This window comes from Dendrobates tinctorius, unplaced genomic scaffold (assembly GCF_039654945.1).
Source record: "Dendrobates tinctorius isolate UK_male_01 unplaced genomic scaffold, ASM3965494v1 ptg000203l, whole genome shotgun sequence".
Classification (NCBI taxonomy): Eukaryota; Metazoa; Chordata; class Amphibia; order Anura; family Dendrobatidae; genus Dendrobates; species Dendrobates tinctorius.
The window spans coordinates 18,418,853-18,439,871 of NW_027361870.1; the positions used below are offsets into that span (position 1 = coordinate 18,418,853).

A 21,019-nucleotide genomic window follows, 5' to 3' on the forward strand; every position below is an offset into this window, starting at 1 on the left:
GCAAACCATGTCCTATCAAGGATTGGAAATGTTTAGCTTGCAAAAGAGAAGACTGGGAGGACACTTAATAGATGTCTACAATATCTCAAGGGCTGTCACACTGTAGAGGGTTCAGCTTTATTCTCATTTTGACAGTGAGGGTGATTAATGAGTGAAGCAGGCCGCCATGAGAGGCGGTGAGTTCTCCTTCAATGGAAGTCTTCAAACAGAGGCTGGACAGACATCTGTCTGAGATGGTTTAGTGAATCCTATATTAATCGAGCAGGGGGTTGGACACGATGACCCTGGAGGTCCCTTCCAACTCTAACATTCTGTGATTCTATGATCACAAATAATAGTGATCTAATGCCTGCTGTTGACCAATAGATCACTATTAACAGGGATCAACTCAATAGGATGGAGGGGAGGGTATCGATTATGTTACTCCTTCCCATCAGACTTTAGAAAGACCATGACTTCATCCAACCATGACAAGTTTCCATTGCAATGGCCTGAATACAGAAAGGAAGAGCTTCCTGCTTTCAGGTGTTGCAAAACAAATCAAAAAGACACTGCAAAAATATTTAAAAAAAAACACTGTCACACAATGTATTAAGTGAGGTATAAATACCATTTTCAATTTCTTCCTCAATGTCATCTTCAAGGATACTAGCAGGGGCCACCGTCTCCCCGGCCTCCATCACACTTTTTAAAGCCTCCAGTTGTTCTGTTGACACAAATGACAATTGTATAAGACCATGTGGTAAAACAAATAATAATATCTGTATCATACACTTAGGTGACTGTACTACAATGTAGACGATAGAGGGTAATGGGACGCAAAATAATTTTCAGTTTTGGGTTAGTTCAGACTTTACTATTTATGCTTGACGTTTATGTTCTATTAAGTATGTGGTACAATCTAGCAGATATGAAGGCAGGGCATAAATATATTCAGATGAAAAAAAATAAAAAACAGATTAAAAAATATAAATAAGTGCAGGAAAGTATCAGACACATATAGCAAGATGTGTGAACCAAAAATAATCTGCAGCTATAAAATTTGTTAGGCTGTATTGGTATCATTATGCATCTGGGCCCATTATTTTGCTGGTATATTGCAAAGTATGGTAGGCTTTTTATTGTCTTTATGTTGCCAACTAGAGGCTTTTAATGACTCACATACAATAAGTCATAGTGTCCGGAAGGGCTCACAATTTTTCACACTGGGATCATTCGTCCTGAGGCGTCTATATGGGCATGTAAGTAATAAGAAGCTGAATAAAATGATACCTTGATATCTGCGATACCATAAAAGGTTCCTGAAAACTAAATGTTTTTCTTAATATGTAAATGAGCTGTTAAAGATCTATGGGCCGGACACAGATCTCCCTGAGAATCTGCCTCCAGAGCTTGTTTTAAATGAAAGGGGCGTTACCAGTGTGAGACATGTAATGACTGACAGTCTGCTCTCCTGATCTACATGTCTCACGCTGCTAACGCCCCCTTTTATTTAAAGTAAGCTCTGGAGTCAGATTCTCGGAAAGATCTATGTCCGGCCCATAGATCCTAACAGTTCATTTACATATTAAACAAAATGTGGATTTCTCAGGAACTATTGATCAGATTACAGAAATTTCCTTTTCTGTCCCTAACGCTAGGGGCGCCCTAGCTCAACTTGTTCTCTCCTAGCCATGCAGCATGAAGCTATCTCTGGCAATCAGTGCTTGCCAGGGACCAGATAATATAGGAGATGCTAGTGGCTAACAGTGAACACCTAAGAGCCTTAATGCAGGAAAGCTTGCAAGAGCTGTCAACTGAGATTAACCCCTGCACTGCTAAAAGAAATCTGCACCATTTAACATGAAGTTGAAGTGCTTCTAAAAAGTGCAGGAGTAGGAGAAATCAGACACTGCGGTATTCTGGCTCCTCACCATCACAGTAAACCCGTGACACTACATGTCCGTATAGAAGGTTTAGGAGGGTTGAATTTACTGACAAATTCCCTTTAACGAGGGCCTGTTAACAAGTCAAAAGTGTATTCACTCTTACTTTATTCCCACTGCTCCTCTGGGGATTTTTCTATTTGCATTTTTTTTTCTTAAATCGACATATGTTCCCACAGATATGGGTCTTTCTATTTGGTCCTAATTTTTATGGTGTTTACTAAGGGGCACTGGTAACAACGTAGTATTAAGACACATGAGACACCCCCTTGGTAGAGACCATAAAGAGCACTAGAGATGATAAAACCCGAATTAAAAGTTCAGGGTTCGTTCAGGAGATCCGGTGGAAGGTGGTAAACACCGAACATGGACTTCTCCCAGAAATCCTTTGCAAAGTTCGGAGTTCCGAGGTGAGTCCATTGGAGAGCAAGAGAGGGAATTATTTCCAGATCCAAAATTCAGGTCTCCGTTGTTTCAATGGGGTTTAGGTTCGGGTACAGTTCTGGTACCTGAACCAAACTTTGGACTAAAGTTCGGATTAGGTACCAGAACTTCCACAGGTCCGCTCATCCCTAATTGGCACTAAATAAAAAAAGCCCATATCTGGGAAACTGTATTGCGTATACAAAAAAAAACAAAAAACCAAATTGGAATAATTACATAAGCAGCAGGAATGAAATAAGAGCAAAAACTGGACACTTTTGATGTGGCGAGAGGTACTTTTTTAGTGTCCAATTGTGACTTAACTTTTTTTTTGTTATTGTATGATATATTCTATTTATTTAATAATACTGCAGTAATTATCATGCAAATTAATATTTTTTTTAATTTATTTTCTAAATGTGCAATACACTTAGCTTATGGTTATATAGATAACAGAACATATTAGGGAAATGCATTATGTGTAATATCTCTAATATACAGTCATCAGCAAAATCACAGATACAATCTGATAGGGGCTAAGAACAACCACAAGACATCTGATTTCCCAGGAGCTGTCCGGCACTTATGATTTGTGATTTGACTGATGACAATACATTAGGGAATTATTCTCAGCCTAATGGAATTTGCTTATTTTTAAGCCAAGCCGGAGCTGTGCTTTAATGTGGATTTTTGCATTTTTCCCGCAGAAAATAATTCACTGCCGTCACTTCTATTTATATACTGGTTTTGTAGAGTTATGCACTAATTTAACCAAACAATTATCATGGTACAGTGTTTGTGGTAGCAATGCAAAGAGAAGGATATATGGGCACATACTTTTTTCCACTTCAGGCTTTAGACGCTTGTTCTTGATGAGAATTTTTTTTTTCAGGTCATTTGGAGAAGGTAACGATTTCCCAGGATCCAGCTGAAAAATAGGATCAAGAAAAATACGCCAAAAATGCAATTAGTCCGATCTCTCTTGGGTCACCGCGCCCCATGAACGTCAATAACAATAGTGCGAAACATGCAGGCGTGCAGAGCTCCTCATACGGTGGGAATGCGGCTGTGTTTGGTGTACGGTTGCACACTCTTGTACTTGACTACATCCTAGATGTAAAGTGTTGATCACACTGCTTGATTTACTTTACCCACTTTTCCAATAATCAAATGACTTTTTGCAAGAAGACAACAATTGGGTATAAGCCTTAATATACATACTGCACGGTGCTCAATGTGTCGAGAATTACTGTTAAAGGGTTGTCAATTCTAGGGCATTCCTTTTTGGCAGGAACGTGCCCTGACCACAAGCTTAAAGCATTAAATGAGATTTATTACACTAATTGTTCCCTCCTAACCATGCAGCATGAAGCTAGCTCTGGCAAAAAAAGTGTCAGGAAATATCTGGGACTAGCCCTGTCAGACTTCAGACCGGCTCCATGAAATTGTTTCACGGACACGAGGTTCTATACATCTCGGCATTAATTTAAACAAGGCACATTACTACAGACTGGAGAATGTTTCCTGCCTCCCAGACTAATTGTTAATCCCAGGATCACTGGATTTTCCATGCATACCTACATGATGCCATCTTACATGTCAGTTCCAGTTGCATATAATGGGGCTTCAGGGGTTCAAACCCTGAAATCTGAACTCTACCAATAATGGAAGAACAAACGCATATACGTTTTTGGTCATATCTGTTTTCTTACTTGTGTAACATACACTTTTTAACCAGATAACGATCAAGTGCGGAGCTTGTTTGAGGTTTTAGCCTATCAGTATTGTAAATTTACAGCGCGGGGTTAAAACTCCAATAAAGCCGGATCAGTTCTGGTCCCCAGATGTCAGACACAGCTTGGTTTTCTGGGGGTAGAGAGAAGCGGTTTATTACCACTCCTGTATTCTCCTTTATTGGCTAGATAGCACTCCGTGAGTACTATGTAGTGAATGGAAGCACCGATGCTTCTGGAGGACCTGGCGATCACATGATCATCGGGTCTCTGCTGTCATAGCCGAATCGCTGAGTCCTATCAGACCCAGTGCAGCTTTGCCTGTGTCACATGGCACAGCAAGTGACTGTTTTCCCCTGTAACTGGGGCTCCTATGAATGCCCTAGCCACAGTGGGAAAAATGAGCAATAAAAGAAAAAAAAAAATCGACACATATTAGGTATCCACATGGCTGTAACAATTCATTTAACAGGTTATTTGGTATGAAATGTGAAAATTAAAACATCTAAACCAAAAAATTAAATAAAAAATAATTTTTTACTTTACGTGCATGGCGTTTTATACTGCATTGCATTAGATTTGTCTCTTTTTCATGCTGATACAGTTTACCGCCTGTTGTGCCTGAGTTTTCTGCACCAAAACCTGATAAGATAAATGCGTTTTTGCTGCGTTTTTCCACTTACTCGTCGCTTTCTATGGCTGAAAAGACGTTGCAAAAACGCTGAAAGAAGGGACACGCTGCAGTTTTCCAGTTCAGTTGGGAAAATAAACAACGTGTGTGTATGAGATTTCTGAAATCTTTTCCTGTCACTGTAAAACGCAGCTTTTAATTTGGATTAAAAAAAACTGCAGCGAAAACGCAACGTGTGAACATAGCCTTAAAGTGCATCAGTTTTTCATCAGTTTATAATGGATTCAGTTTTTTGATTTACTGGTTTCACTGGACATGTGAACTCAGCCTTATGGCTGTTCTAGCATCCTTCATCACCTTATCCTTCCCCACAGTCTTCCCGCTCCCACTCCCTTACAATTTTTTCTTATATTTTTGTTGAACATTTTTGGTGTCTCTCCCTCTTTTCTCCCAGGTTGGTTCTTTAACATTCTGTTTTTTTATTTTTTTTTTTACATTTTATAATGACTTGAAAATACAGAGGCAGGCCTGGAGCCCAGAGATCTAAGCTCGCTATTACTTTACAGCAAGCAATTTCCAGTTCACAGTTGTGTAATATTTTACTCATTTTGTACTATCATTATAATCCCTTTTTTCGCTTTGTAAAAAGACCCAAAAGCCTGTCACTGTGTCTGATGTTTGGATCTGGTTCCCTCTCTGTGATTCTTTTCCATGCAAAAATTAAGCAAAAATAATAATAATTAGCAAAATGTACTTTGCTAATATAAGTATCTGTTTACATACATATTAAAAGCCTAAAGGACTAAAAAAAAAAAAATAAAGGACTAAAAAAAAAATATCAATAAATCGCCTCCGGTCCGGTTTTAAAACCTACTTGACTATAACTTTAAGCAGGACTAGGAAGTGCGAAGTTTGATGATTGGACTGATTTAAAATTTTTGCAAAGACAGAAATATAGTTGTTTTTTTTTCAGCAAAAAATAATATAATGAAGAAGCAATGAAGTCATACCGTGTAAGAAAAAGATCAGCAACAACAGTAGAAAGCAAGTGATATTACTCCCAGGCAAACCACCCAATGTATAGGCGTCCTTAGAACAGCCAGCCTCATGAAAATGATCAGGTGAGGCATATTCGGAAGAGGGACCGGTCGGCATACCCATAACGGTGTAGCTGAACAAGCTCAGAAAAAATAAAAGGACTCCTACAGCAGGTTTTTGCTACCCCATCTGAGAGCAGCATGATGTGGGGACAGAGATCCTGATTCCTGCAATTTGTCTCCTGCGTTACTAGGTTCTGCAATTTTGATTAAAAACTCTGTATAACTCCACACACACCAATGATCAGCAGCTTTCTGTGTGAATAATCTGTTGCTGAAAAAACAGTGGTTTTGTAAAACTATAGCAAGCAACCCAGTAAGTGACACATCGCTGGAATCAGGGTCTCTATCTCTACATTATGCTGCTCTCAGATGAGACAGAAAAAACCTGGTGACAGATTCCATTTAAGGAGCATTTTCTTGTACTATTTTTATGGAGGAACATTGGGAGATGTGCCCGAGCACCAGCAAAAACTCAACTCCAGGTCAGTGCCCAGGTACCAAAACCATCAAGGCTATGCAATACATGACATGATGCAATAGAAGCAACAATGAGTTCTAAGATTAGACAGACAGCTGAGCAGATCTGGTGTAACCACATAAGAAAGAAGATAACAGTCTATATCATATGCACACATTAACGGATAACACATATGTCAGGCCTACCGAACTGTTAACGTTGCCATACATATCAGATGAATTCTGCCTGGACCCACAGGACCTGCCAACATGTAAAGTATATGGTGGCGTCCCAACTCTTCACTGATGGCAGAAAAAAGTAAAAAGAAAGAAGTGCTGGATTTCAACATACCTGATCGTTTTGCTCTTAAGGGAGATAAGCCACCACCGGAGGTGCCACCACCGGAGGAGCCTATCACCTCCATAGAGAGAGGGGAACACATCTCTCATGTGAACCTCTGGTGGTGGCTGATCTCATCATGAGTGTTCAGGGCAAGGTTAAAGGGATTTGATGGCTTTCTGAAACATATGACTAAGGGGTACTTCACACATAGCGAGATCGTTAGCGAGATCGGTGGAGCGTCACAGGTTTTGTGACGCAACAGCGACCTCGCTACGTGTGACACACAGCGGAGACCGGCCCCCCGCTGCGATATCGCTGATCGTGCTCGAATGTCCTGGGCCATTTTTTGATCGTTGGTGTCCCACTGGCCAGCATGCATCGCTGTGTTTGACGCCATAACAAGGACGAGCGACCTCGTTGGCGACTCAGAACTCACATCTATCGAGGTCTGAGTCGTCAGAATAGCTGCTGTGTGACAAGGTCCCAACGACCGCCGAGGTCATTACACGGATCGCAGCATCGTTGCTGCGTTGTTGAGTAGATCTGCCTCTTTGGCAGCTTACTAGCGACCATGTAGCGACGTACCAGCGATCCTTACCAGGTCGTATCGTTGTCGGGATCGCTGGAGCGTCGCTATCTGTAACGGTACCCTAAGTCCTCCATATTTACTAATGTATAGTTGCTAGTGATGAGCGAGTATACTCGTTGCTCAGGTTTTCCCGAGCATGCTCGGGTGATCTCCGAGTATTTGGATGTGCTTGGAGATTTAGTTAGTGTCCCCGTAGCTGCATGATTTGCGGCTGCTAGACAGCCTGAATACATGTGGGGATGTCCTAACAAACAGGCAATCCCCACATGTATTCAGGCTGTCTAGCAGCCGCAAATCATGCAGCTACGGGGACACTAACTAAATCTCCAAGCACATCCAAATACTTGGAGATCACCCGAGTAACGAGCATACTCGCTCATCACTAATAGTTGCCTCAACTATGAAATTCTATGGAGTCTTTCACCAAGCACCTGAACACAAGATACAGTCCTGCTCTGGCCATCTACTTCTCTACAAGTTTGAGTGCTCAATGTGATGTCTCGATGTTACACCAAATTATCAACTTGGAGACCGCTGTTTTCTTTGGACCTTCGCAAACACAGAAGCCCTTTAATAATCAAAGTGTTTTGTCCCAAAGAACAATAATGTTCAGCTCAGATTTAAAGAGTAACTACCGTAATTTAAATAATTATTTTCTTACTTTATTACCATATTTTACTTCCTTTTCTCCCAAACACTATACTGCAGTGCTATTTCAATACTAAGTTGATGCTCCTTTAGAGGCTGCTTTCAACTGCTGCTCAGAAAAGATCCATGCACTATATTCAAAAAGCCTGTGTAAGGGAATTTACTTGTCTAAGCACTGTCCTAGAGAGCAGAAACGTTCAGCTAATGAAGATCCCGTACACAGACTATTTGAATATAGTGTACAGATCTTGCTGAGCAACAGTTGAAAGCAGCTTCTAAAGGAGCACGACTTGGGCATTGCAGCATAGTGTTAGGGAGAGAAGAAAAAAAAATCTGTTAATGAAAAAGTTTAGCTATTATTTAAAGCAAAATAGACTTCTATGATTAGAACCTATCTGTGCATGACCGTTAGGCCGGGGTCACACTGCGTTTAGGCAGTCCGTTAGACAGACTGCGTTACACCGCGGTATAACGCAGTTCATTAACGCTACCATTGAGCCCCATTGTCGGGCATGCTGTAAAGCGCCACGTATTCACGATCCGCCGTCATTCAGTGACGGAGCCTCGGACGCGGCCTGCAGCGTCTGAGGCTCCAACACCGCTAGCGCAGATGAATCATCTGCGCTAGCGGGTATAGCATAACGTGATTGCGTTATGCTATACCGTTAACGCAGCCCGTCAACGCTATGCGATGAACGGGCTACTTAACGTAATGTGAACCTAGCCTTACAGAGGCGAAAACCTGGCTCAGATAAGTGTGCAAATATTTCCATCTGAAGAGGGTAACTGGCTAAACCTTTGGCAGCAGCAAATCTCGAAGAACCAAAGAATCAGGTATGATGATATCCAACATTTCCGATCTTTCTTTCTCGCTTTCCCTTACCTGCCACCGTGGGGGAGATTAAAAAGACCCTCATACATTATTTAGATAGGTGGGTTCAGCTGATATATACAAAATGAAATGAGGTGACTTGTGGGTGCCAATGCTTTTCTTTGTACTGTGTTCTCGTGTTAGGTTGTATTACGCTTTTTATAGTACAGCAGCACAGTTAAGGCCCCGTTTCATATAACCAGATCGTTAGCGAGATCGCTGAAACGTCACCGATTTTGTGACGTAACGGCGATCTTGCCAGCGATCTCGCTACATGTGACACATAGCGAAGACCGCCCCCCCGCTGGACATCGCTGATCGTGCTTGAATGTCCCAGGCCATATTTTGATCGCTGATGTCCCGCTGGCCAGCATGCATCGCTGTGTTTGACGCCGACGAGCGACCTCGTTGGCGACGCAGAACTCAGGGACGCAGGCGGGAGTCTTCAGAATAGCTGCTGTGTGACAAGGTCCCAATGACCGCCAAGGTCGTTATACGGATCGCTGTATCGTTCCTTCGTTGTTGAAGAGATCTGCCTGTTTAGCAGCTTACTAGCGACCATGTAGCGACGCACCAGCGATCCCTACCAGGTCGTATCGTTGTCGGAATGGCTGGAGCGTCGCTATGTGTAACGGTATATTATAGATGTTAAAAATGTAAATATTTTATAGACCGGGTCTGTAACCTTCCAAACGTTTTAAACCTGATCCGGTAGATAAAGCCCAATCTCCTCCTCACCCCGCCTGCAGGACTCCTGATGAATATGGCTTTCTGTATTGTATATGTAGTTAATATGTGCATAATCTGTTGGCTCCCTACAGGATGGGGTTAGTTTTATAATATTGACTATATTGGAGGAACATTTTTTCGATCCATGAAACTTCACCTGAATGAAATGTTTTCATGTTTCGCCATAAAATGAAGGAATTGGTGACACTCGGACAGATCTATTTGCATCATGTTTTACATAAGCCTCATACTTTCCACAAAAACGTGTCTGTGCAACAACAAGTCCCAGCGTGTAGTGTGTGCGCAACCTCTACCTGAAGACTAAGGGCAGGATTGGACGGTGATCGGATGTCTTAAGATTGGATGTATACAAGCCTGAATCATGCCTTTAGTCTTATGGATTCCACCCAACATCCCATGGATAAAAAAAGGCCGATAGGACACAATTTAAACTAGACAGAATTATTGAGCCGCATGCATCAGCATAGCCTGACACGTCAAAGCCATGGCACTCCTATGGATAGCTGCAATTATTTTGGTGTCAGTAGGTGGCAGTAAAGCTGAGGGTTTTTACTTCATGAGTGAGCTGAGCATGCGTTCCTTTGCCTTGCTTGTTGAATGCAGTGACATATTCCTGTGGGAATGAACGATAGTTCTCAGCTTCATACTCTGCGAGTTCTACAATGAAGTGAACGACAGTACAAGAAGAGAAAAAAAAAAAGGACAACTTTCCGCCCCGACCAATAAAAGTGCACAGTAAATCACATACCGGATGTGTTTCCAGGGCTTGCTTCAGTAGGAGATCCCCAAATATTTCTTCACAGTATTTGGACATCTTGTACTGTTGATATTTGCTAAAACAGAAGTGAAATATTACGTGATGCTTACCAACTTAGTCGCTAAACTTAGGTGGTAAGGACATTTTCAGTATCGGTCTTAGTACGGTAAGTACCATATGCTATTTTCTTAAAGGGAATCTGTCAGCAAGTTTTTGCTATTTATTCTGAGCGCGGCGTAATGTAGGGGCAGAGAGTCTGATTCCAGGGATGTGTCACTTATTAGGCTGTGTGCTGTATTTTTAATACAATAGGTGTTATCAGCGGGATATTATCACTGCAGGACTAGGTGTCACGTGTACGGCAGTCCGGCTAATCTGTGTAACCCCGCCTCTTCCACTGATTGACAATGTAAAATGTACACAGGAAACTGCCAATCAGTGGTGTGGGCGGGGTTATACAGGGCTCAGCATTCTTGGCACTGCTGCATCTACAACAGAGAAAACTGGGATTACAAAATAATTAGATATCAAAACTGCACCAAGCAGTCTAGTAAGTGACACATCACTGGAATCAGGCTCTCTGCCCCTATATGATGCAGCCTTCATAATCCATAAAAAAAAATAGCTGACAGATTGACTTTAAAGGCGCTGTCCGACTGCTAAATAAATGTTCGAATTGGCAAGCATAATTGAAACATATACTGTAATAATATGACGCACATTCATGTTGATTCAGCGCTGGCGGTTCTGTTGGTCTCTGATGACATCATGTCCAGTCACCTGAGTTGAGGCCTGTGACTGGCTGCAGTGATCAGGTGACTGGACATGATGTCACGGAATGCACCTCAGAAGAACAGAATGTCATCGCTTCCTGTGCTTTTGGAGGATAGTGCTGGATCCATGAGGATCATTTTGTTATGTGCAAACCATCCCTAATATCTGGAGTATTCTTGAGGAGTCAGACAGACGATTTAAATTCCCACAATTGAAAATAATCCTTTATCCATTTCTGGCTTTCTCCGGGAGCCCTACAATGAATGGAGAAGAGGTGGCCCATGTGCACCTGTGCTCATTTCAAGACAGGGTTCTACAAGCCTCAATTTCGGGATCCAGATGCCCGGTTTCAGAAGCGCTGGGGATCTCAGTTGTCCGACTTCCAGCGATCAGTAAGTTAACCCCTATTTTATGGATAAGGGATAACTTTCAATTGATACCCCTTTAATTCTAAATGTGACTCCTATCACATCAAAGCAATTAGCACAACCTGCTAGGATGAGTGGGGGAAGAGTAATGACCACTAATACTTGTTAGACAGTGGAAATGGGGCAAATCTATACATATAAAGCTGAGGGTATGTATGTGTGTATATGTATCAAGCCACGCCTACTACACATAGCCCCGCCCACTGGTGGCTGGAGAGCGGGGTTGCAGAGGAAAAGCGTGGAACGGCGCATGGAGAGCGGGGCTGTGGAGGGAGAGCAGGACACAGATGGAGAGCGGGGCTGCGGAGGGATAGAGCGGGACAGCGCATGGAAAGCGGGGCTGTGGAGGGAAAGAGCGGGTCTGTGGAAGGAGAGCGGGGCTGTGGAGGTAGAGAGAGCGGGGCTGTGGAGGGAGAGTGTGATCGCAGGTGGAGAGTGGGCTGTTAAGGGAGAGCGGGACGTGGGTAGAGAGCTGGGCTGCTGAAGGAGAGTGGGACAGCCAGTGGAGACAGGGGCTGCGGAGTGGAGAGTGGGACGGCGAGTGGAGAGCAGGGTTGTGCAGGGAGAGATCGGGACAGCCAGTGGAGACAGGGGCTGCTGAGGAAGAGAGTGGGGCTGCGTAAGGAGAGAGAGTGACGGTGGATGGAGAGCTGGGCTGTGGAGCGAAAAAGGGGCTGCTGAGAGAGAGAGCAGGACGGCCAGTGGAGACAGGGGCTGCGGGGGGGAGAGAGCAGGACAGTGGATGAAGAGAGGGGCTACTGAGGGAGAATGGGGGACGGCAGGTGGAGAGCTGGGCTTCGGAGGGAGAGAGCGGGACGGCAGTTAGTTACTATGCCGGGGCAACACCGGGCTCTTCAGCTAGTCAGTAATAAACATGGAGCTGCGGAGGGGAATTTGTTTCCACTCTTTTAGACATCTGTAATTTATTTGTTGCTTGAGGAAATTCTCTTTAAGCTTTTACAGATTTTCAGAGCTTGCTGAAAAACCTTCATTTTACATTACACTTGGTAGTTGTACTTTCCCATAAATCTTTTTTAACCAAGAGGAAAATCTGACCTCAAGACAGGGAAGAGGGAAAACACTACTCTCATTCTAATCCTCTAGTGATTAGGAAAAAAACAAGCAACTGAGACTGGATCATTCACATATGATGTGAAAGGGCAAAAAGTAGGATATTCCACAACTAGACTGCTGTTACTGTAAAGAATCCATTTTAAAGTTATTTTTTCTTTTTTCAGGCAAAGCACTCCATTATGCTATTTGAAGACCCTATCTTTCCCACTTCCCAGTGGCCATACACCATGTTCACACATCATCCCTGGAGCCAGGTGATAGAGGCTGTCAGGACACCATGGAAGTAATGACAAGGGAGCAGCAGGGAATTGGTTTGTTATTTTTCACCTTTTTGATCATTTTTACACCTAAACCTGCAATGATGACAAGGGGGCATTCTTTACATCTAGTGGAAAGGAAGTTTAATCATCATCACAGACAGAGATTCCTTACTGTAAGAGCAGTGAGACTATGGAACTCTGACAAATGATGGGGTAATGGTTGATTCACCAAAAAAGTTTAATGAGGGTCTGGATGCATTTTTTGATAAATATAATATTACAGGTTATGGGTTCTTGATTCTGTAATGGGAGGATGATCCAAGGAACTAGTCTGATTGCCGTATGTGGAGTTGGGAAGGAAATTTCCACCTTATATGAGGCAATTAGCATCTGCCTCATGGGGTTTTTCCCTTCCTCTGGATCAACATGTAGGATTATTGGCTGAACTTGATGGACTAATGATTACTTTAAAAACTATGAAACCTTTGCCAGCTATTTCTAAAAGATATATTAGAGTTGGAAACCCCCCTTAACGATTAAGTCCTATTCCACACAGTTGAGGCTTTAGCCCTTTTCTTCTATTTGAAAAGAATTCTCTCGTTTCCCCGGATAATCCAGTTTTCCATCAAAGCTGAATTACTCAATGCCTGCTTCTGAGTGGTTGGTCACACATCCCCAAGTGCTGGCATGAGTGCAGCATGGCATTGGTAATGTGCAAAATTTGGGTAATTTACAACATTGTTGGCTATTTGTAAAAATGTAATGTGGCTAGAAATGCTCTGTAAGATTAAGTCCCTGTCGTTTTAGAATCTATCCCATCTTGCCCAGCACATAGTCATCTTCATGATGCTTGGCAACTCTAATTATATTTATCACAAAGCCTGGGGAACTTATCTAAATGCTATGGGCAACACCAGCACTTTTGAGCTAAATGCTATTTCGTTTTAGGCAACACCAGGACTTTTTCATTTTAAGCAACACCATCACTGTTTCGTTTTAGGCAACTCCGACACTTTTGATCTATATGCTATGGGCAACACCACCGCTTTTGATCTATATGATATGGGCAACACCAGCACTTTTGATCTATATGATATGGACAACACCAACACTTTTGATCTACACTCACTGGCCACTTTATTAGGTACACCTGTCCAACTGTGTGTTAAGACTTAATTTCTAATCAGCCAATCACATGGCGGCAACTCAGTGCATTTAGGCATGTAGACATGGTCAAGACAATCTCCTGCAGTTCAAACCGAGCATCAGTATGGGGAAGAAAGGTGATTTGAGTGCCTTTGAACGTGGCATGATTGTTGGTGCCAGAAGGGCTGGTCTGAGAATTTCAGAAACTGCTGATCTACTGGGATTTTCACGCACAACCATCTCTAGGGTTTACAGAGAATGGTCCGAAAAAGAAAAAAAATCCAGTGAGCGGCAGTTCTGTGGCCGGAAATGCCATGTTGATGCCAGAGGTCAGAGGAGAATGGGCAGACTGGTTCGAGCTGATAGAAAGGCAACAGTGACTCAAATTGCCACCCGTTACAACCAAGGTAGGCAGAAGAGCATCTCTGAACGCACAGTGCGTCGAACTTTGAGGCAGATGGGGTACAGCAGCAGAAGACCACACTGGGTACCACTCCTCTCAGCTAAGAACAGGAAACTGAGGCTACAATTTGCACAAGCTCATCGAAATTGGACAGTAGAAGATTGGAAAAACGTTGCCTGGTCTGATGAGTCTCGATTTCTGCTGCGACATTCGGATGGTAGGGTCAGAATTTGGCGTAAACAACATGAAAGCATGGATCCATCCTGCCTTGTATCAACGGTTCAGGCTGGTGGTGGTGGTGTTATGGTGTGGGGAATTTTTTCTGGGCACTCTTTGGGCCCCTTGGTACCAATTGAGCATCGTTGCAACGCCACAGCCTACCTGAGTATTGTTGCTGACCATGTCCATCCCTTTATGACCACAATGTACCCAACATCTGATGGCTACTTTCAGCAGGATAATGCGCCATGTCATAAAGCTCGAATCATCTCAGATTGGTTTCTTGAACATGACAATGAGTTTACTGTACTCAAATGGCCTCCTCAGTCACCAGATCTCAATCCAATAGAGCATCTTTGGGATGTGGTGGAACGGGAGATTCGCATCAGGGATGTGCAGCCGACAAATCTGCGCCAACTGTGTGATGCCATCATGTCAATATGGTCCAAAATCTCTGAGGAATGCTTCCAGCACCTTGTTGAATCTCTGCCACGAAGAATTGAGGCAGTTCTGAAGGCAAAAGGGGGTCCAACCCCTTACTAGCATGGTGTACCTAATAAAGTGGCCAGTGAGTGTATATGATATGGGCAACACCAGCACTTTTGATCTAAATGCTATGGGCAACACCAGCACTTTTTATCTATATGATATGGGCAACACCAGCACTTTTGATCTATATTATGGGCAACACCAGCACTTTTTATCTATATGATATGGGCAACACCAGCACTTTTGATCTATATGATAAGGGCAACACCAGCACTTTTGATCTAAATGCTATGGGCAACACCAACACTTTTGATCTATATTATGGGCAACACCAGCACTTTTGATCTATATTATGGGCAACACCAGCACTTTTGATCTATATGATATGGGCAACACCAGCACTTTTGATCTATATGATAAGGGCAACACCAACACTTTTGATCTAAATGCTATGGGCAACACCAACACTTTTTATCTATATGCTATGGGCAACACCAACACTTTTGATCTATATGCTATGGGCAACACCAGCACTTTTGATCTAAATGCTATGGGCAACACCAACACTTTTGATCTATATGATATGGACAACACCAACATTTTTGATCTATATGATATGGGCAACACCACCGCTTTTGATCTAAATGCTATGGGCAACACCAGCACTTTTGATCTAAATGCTATGGGCAACACCAACACTTTTGATCTATATGATATGGGCAACACCACCGCTTTTGATCTAAATGCTATGGGCAACACCAGCACTTTTGATCTAAATGCTATGGGCAACACCAGCACTTTTGATCTATATGATATGGGCAACACCAGCACTTTTGATCTATATGATAAGGGCAACACCAACACTTTTGATCTAAATGCTATGGGCAACACCAACAATTTTGATCTATATGATATGGGCAACACCAGCACTTTTGATCTAAATGCTATGGGCAACACCAACACTTTTTATCTATATGCTATGGGCAACACCAACACTTTTGATCTATATGCTATGGGCAACACCAGCACTTTTGATCTAAATGCTATGGGCAACACCAACACTTTTTATCTATATGCTATGGGCAACACCAACACTTTTGATCTATATGCTATGGGCAACACCAGCACTTTTGATCTAAATGCTATGGGCAACACCAGCACTTTTGAGCTATATGCTATGGGCAACACCAACACTTTTGATCTATATTATGGGTAATACCAGCACTTTTGATCTATATGATATGGGCAACACCAGCACTTTTGATCTATATGCTATGGGCAACACCAACACTTTTGATCTATATTATGGGTAATACCAGCACTTTTGATCTATATGATATGGGCAACACCAGCACTTTTGATCTATATGCTATGGGCAACACCAACACTTTTGATCTATATTATGGGTAATACCAGCACTTTTGATCTATATTATGGGTAACACCAGCACTTTTGATCTATATGCTATGGGCAACACCAGCATTTTTGATCTATATGCTATAGGCAACACCAGCACTTTTGATCTATTTGATATGGGCAACACCAACACTTTTGATCTATATTATGGGCAACACCAGCACTTTTGATCTATATGCTATGGGCAACACCAACACTTTTGATCTATATGCTATGGGCAACACCAGCACTTTTGATCTATATGATATGGGCAACACCAACTCTTTTGATCTATATGATATGGGCAACACCAACACTTTTGATCTATATTATGGGCAACACCAGCACTTTTGATCTATATGCTATGGGCAACACCAACACTTTTGATCTATATGCTATGGGCAACACCAGCACTTTTGATCTATATGATATGGGCAACACCAACACTTTTGATCTATATTATATGGGCAACACCAACACTTTTGATCTATATTATGGGCAACACCAGCACTTTTGATCTACATGCTATGGGCAACACCAACACTTTTGATCTATATGTTATGGGCAACACCAACACTTTTGATCTATATGCTATAGGCAACACCAGCACTTTTGATCTATATGCTATGGGCAACACCAGCACTTTTGATCTAAATGCTATGGGCAACACCAACACTTTTAGTTAGATCCATTTTTATGCAGTAGACCTAATATATTTGCAGATTTTGCTTCCCTTTATAGAGCACAAATTACATTTTAGGATTACGGTGCAGTAATGGAAGGAAATTAAATATTCCTTTTTACAAACTCACAAAAAATACACAATATTTCCAACGATGGAGAGAATGAAGCTGAGTACCTGCAATGATTCTCAAATGACAGGATTACAGGATATTCCGACGTGACAAATGCTGTCTCCTTGATGGCTTGTATTACATCCTGTAAAAATCACCAGAGAGGTAGGGATTTTTAATGATTTTTTTAATGGCTAAATAATCGTAGCAGGTCATTATGCCGAGAACTGCAGCCAGCAGCTTCTGTTACATAACGTTCAAATCCAGGGACACAATAAAACCATATGAAGTGCAATAAAATGATATTAGAACAGCCGGTCCAAAATCAGCTCTAAAAAGAGACACGGGATTGTATTTACTTATCTGACATCTGGATTTATTTGCCAGCCTTGCTTTTAGGGTTAAAGATTGCAATAAATCACAGTACTACAGTACACGGTTTGGCAGGACCCATCACTTGCCATAAATGTTTTTTTTGTTGTTGCTCCAAATGCCACAGTTCTCCTGAAACTGTTGTTGCTATTTTTTCATTATTGTACCACTCTATTCTTGAGATTTGACTCTTCTTCCTTGTGGACAGATTTAGTCTGATTAGTCAAGGGAGTGTGATTCTGTAATTCTCAATAGGACACCCATAGAGAACAATTCAGGACCATTCCCATTTGGATAAAAAAGACTGCATTTACATACAGGTAAGGTTGGTTTCACACTAGCGTTTTTTAGCGCAGCGCATCGTGCACGTACATGCGCATGCGTCCTGATACCCTATCTTTAACATGGGGGCGCATGGTCTAGCGTTTGCACGCATTCGTATGCGTTTTTGTGCGCATGCGGTTTTTTGTGGTGTGCGCCCAGGCGCGCCGGACGCAACCTATTGCATTTTTGGTCCGTCCGACCTGTCTCAAAAAAACGCATGCGCACGCGTGCGCACGGAATGCGACGAAAAATCACATTACAGTCTATGGGAACGCAGACGTGCGCATGAACATGCACACGTCAGCGTTTAAAATCGCATGCGTTTTAAGAGTCAATATGGCTACAAACTGGTTAAAATGCATGCGCATAAAATAAGAAAACGCATACAAAACGCTTGATGTGTTTTTTGTATGCGTTTTGGACAGCGCACGCTGCACAGCGCAAAAAAACGCTAGTGTGAAAGTAGCCTAAGAGGCGCCATATCTCAGGAATATACAGACACAGGAACAAAACAAAAACAATACCAGATTCAATAGGGCAGCTGGTTTAAAAAAAAAAAATATATATATATATATATATATATATATATAAGTATACATATATATATATATATATATACACAGTATTTATGGCTAGTGACAGGCCCTCTTTAATGAGTGCATCTCCTGGTTGACATCCACTGAGCAATCAAACTCCATAAACCAGTCTGTACAAGGTCTTATGCATATGGTACTGCTATGTGCACGGACCGTGTGAAGAGGTACTTGGAGTTCCTAAGGTTCCATATTCCAAAGACACTATGTGTACTTCATATGGCACCGATTCGCCTCCAAAAACAATGCTCTATGGTATCCAATTTAACAGGGAAGCATTTTTTAGCCTTTTTTCACATTAAGAGCACAAACCTATTTGCCTCCATATTAAAGAGTAGGCACACATAGTTATACTGTGGGCCTGCAGATATCTACAGTTGTGGCCAAAAGTATTGACACCCCTGCAATTTTGTCAGATAATACTCAGTTTCTTCCTGAAAATTATTGCAAACACAAATTCTTTGGTATTATTATCTTCATTTAATTTGTCTTAAATGAAAAAACACAAAAGAGAATGAAGCAAAAAGCAAAACATTGATCATTTCACACAAAACTCCAAAAATGGGCCAGACAAAAGTATTGGCACCCTCAGCCTAATACTTGGTTGCACAACCTTTAGCCAAAATAACTGCGACCAACCGCTTCCGGTAACCATCAATGAGTTTCTTACAATGCTCTGCTGGAATTATAGACCATTCTTCTTTGGCAAACTGCTCCGGTCCCTGATATTTGAAGGGTGCCTTCTCCAAACTGCCATTTTTAGATCTCTCCACAGGTGTTCTATGGGATTCAGGTCTGGACTCATTGCTGGACACCTTAGAAGTCTCCAATGCTTTCTCTCAAACCATTTTCTAGTGCTTTTTGAAGTGTGTTTTGTGTCATTGTCCTGCTGGAAGACCCATGACCTCTGAGGGAGACCCAGCTTTCTCACACTGGGCCCTACATTATGCTGCAAAATTTGTTGGTAGTCTTCAGACTTCATAATGCCATGCACACGGTCGAGCAGTCCAGTGCCAGAGGCAGCAAAGCAACCCCAAAACATCAGGGAACCTCCGCCATATTTGACTGTAGGGACCGTGTTTTTTTCTTTGAATGCCTCTTCTTTTCTCCTGTAAACTCTATTTTGATGCCTTTGCCCAAAAAGCTCTACTTTTGTCTCATCTGACCAGAGAACATTCTTCCAAAACATTTTAGGCTTTTTCAGGTAAGTTTTGGGTTGACACTGTTGTTCCCTCGGACTGCAGGGCAGCTTGAACTTGTTTGGATGTTAGTTGAGGTTCTTTATCCAACATCCGCACAATTTTGCGTTGAAATCTCTTGTCAATTTTTCTTTTCCGTCCACATCTAGGGAGGTTAGCCACAGTGCCATGGGCTTTAAACTTCTTGATGACATCGCGCACGGTAGACACAGGAACATTCAGGTCTTTGGAGATGGACTTGTAGCCTTGAGATTGCTTATGCTTCCTCACAATTTGGTTTCTCAAGTCCTCAGACAGTTCTTTGGTCTTCTTTCTTTTCTCCATGCTCAATGTGGTACACACAAGGACACAGGACAGAGGTTGAGTCAACTTTAATCCATGTCAACTGGCTGCAAGTGTGATTTAGTTATCGCCAACACCTGTTAGGTGCCACAGGTAAGTTACAGGTGCTGTTAGTTACGCAAATTAGAGAAGCATCACATGATTTTTCGAACAGTGCCAATACTTTTGTCCACCCTCTTTTTTATGTTTGGTGTGGAATTATATCCAATTTGGCTTTAGGACAATTCTTTTTGTGTTTTTTCATTTAAGACAAATTAAATGAAGATAATAATAACAAAGAATTTGTGTTTGCAATCATTTTCAGGAAGAAAATCTGACAAAATTGCAGGGGTGTCAATACTTTTGGCCACAACTGTAGAAGCGCCAAACTATGGATTCACACACGTGGGCTTTAGGCATAAGTAGCAGCACAGGTGAATCTGTCCCTGAGCGGTTTCTTTAGTAAACTGTTTCTAAAATCACAATACAATGGTTTTTCCTACAGACCTATGGACATTTACAGATATTGGCCCCTATGCCACATGGCATCACAATGCGAATTTCAGCCTTAAGGGCCTGTCACATTAAGCGATATCGCTAGCAATATGTTATAACTTGTGACATTATAGCGATATTGATAGCGATATCGCTGTGTCTGATACTTACCTACGACCGGCTCCCGCGCTGCTTATCGCTGATCGCGCGAGAACAGGCTGGACCGTTTCTCGTCGTCAGCTTCCTGCGGCGCTTCCTGCTGTGACGACGAGCGACGCGTGGACGCGGGCGGGAGGACGCAGGTTCGCCTGGTGTGACAGGTAAGTAGCGACCCCCGTCCCCAGCGATGTCGCTGGTGAGATCTGCCTGTGTGGCAGCTCACTAGCGACCACTTAGCGATGCACCAGCGATCCTGACCGCGTCATATCGCTGGTCGGGATCGCTGGTACATCGCTAAGTGTGACAGTACCTTTACTGCGCTGTCATCTGTTAAACATAGAAAGGTTA

General features: G+C 42.4%; 1 protein-coding gene across 10 annotated transcripts in view; it reads right to left on the reverse strand.

Moving 5' to 3' along the window:
- PLCB4 (phospholipase C beta 4) overlaps positions 1–21,019 on the reverse strand; it is a 380,991-nt gene that overhangs the window by 77,982 nt on the left and 281,990 nt on the right. For 9 of the 10 annotated variants that reach the window (XM_073553858.1, XM_073553856.1, XM_073553855.1 and 6 more), the window contains 5 exons: positions 17,274–17,353; positions 10,218–10,302; positions 10,023–10,082; positions 3,186–3,276; positions 611–706 (listed from right to left, as the gene is read on the reverse strand). In XM_073553858.1, the coding sequence (XP_073409959.1) occupies positions 611–706; positions 3,186–3,276; positions 10,023–10,082; positions 10,218–10,302; positions 17,274–17,353 (412 nt within the window). The remainder of the gene's footprint in view (positions 1–610; positions 707–3,185; positions 3,277–10,022; positions 10,083–10,217; positions 10,303–17,273; positions 17,354–21,019) is intronic. The other variant, XM_073553857.1, reaches the window with a different exon arrangement.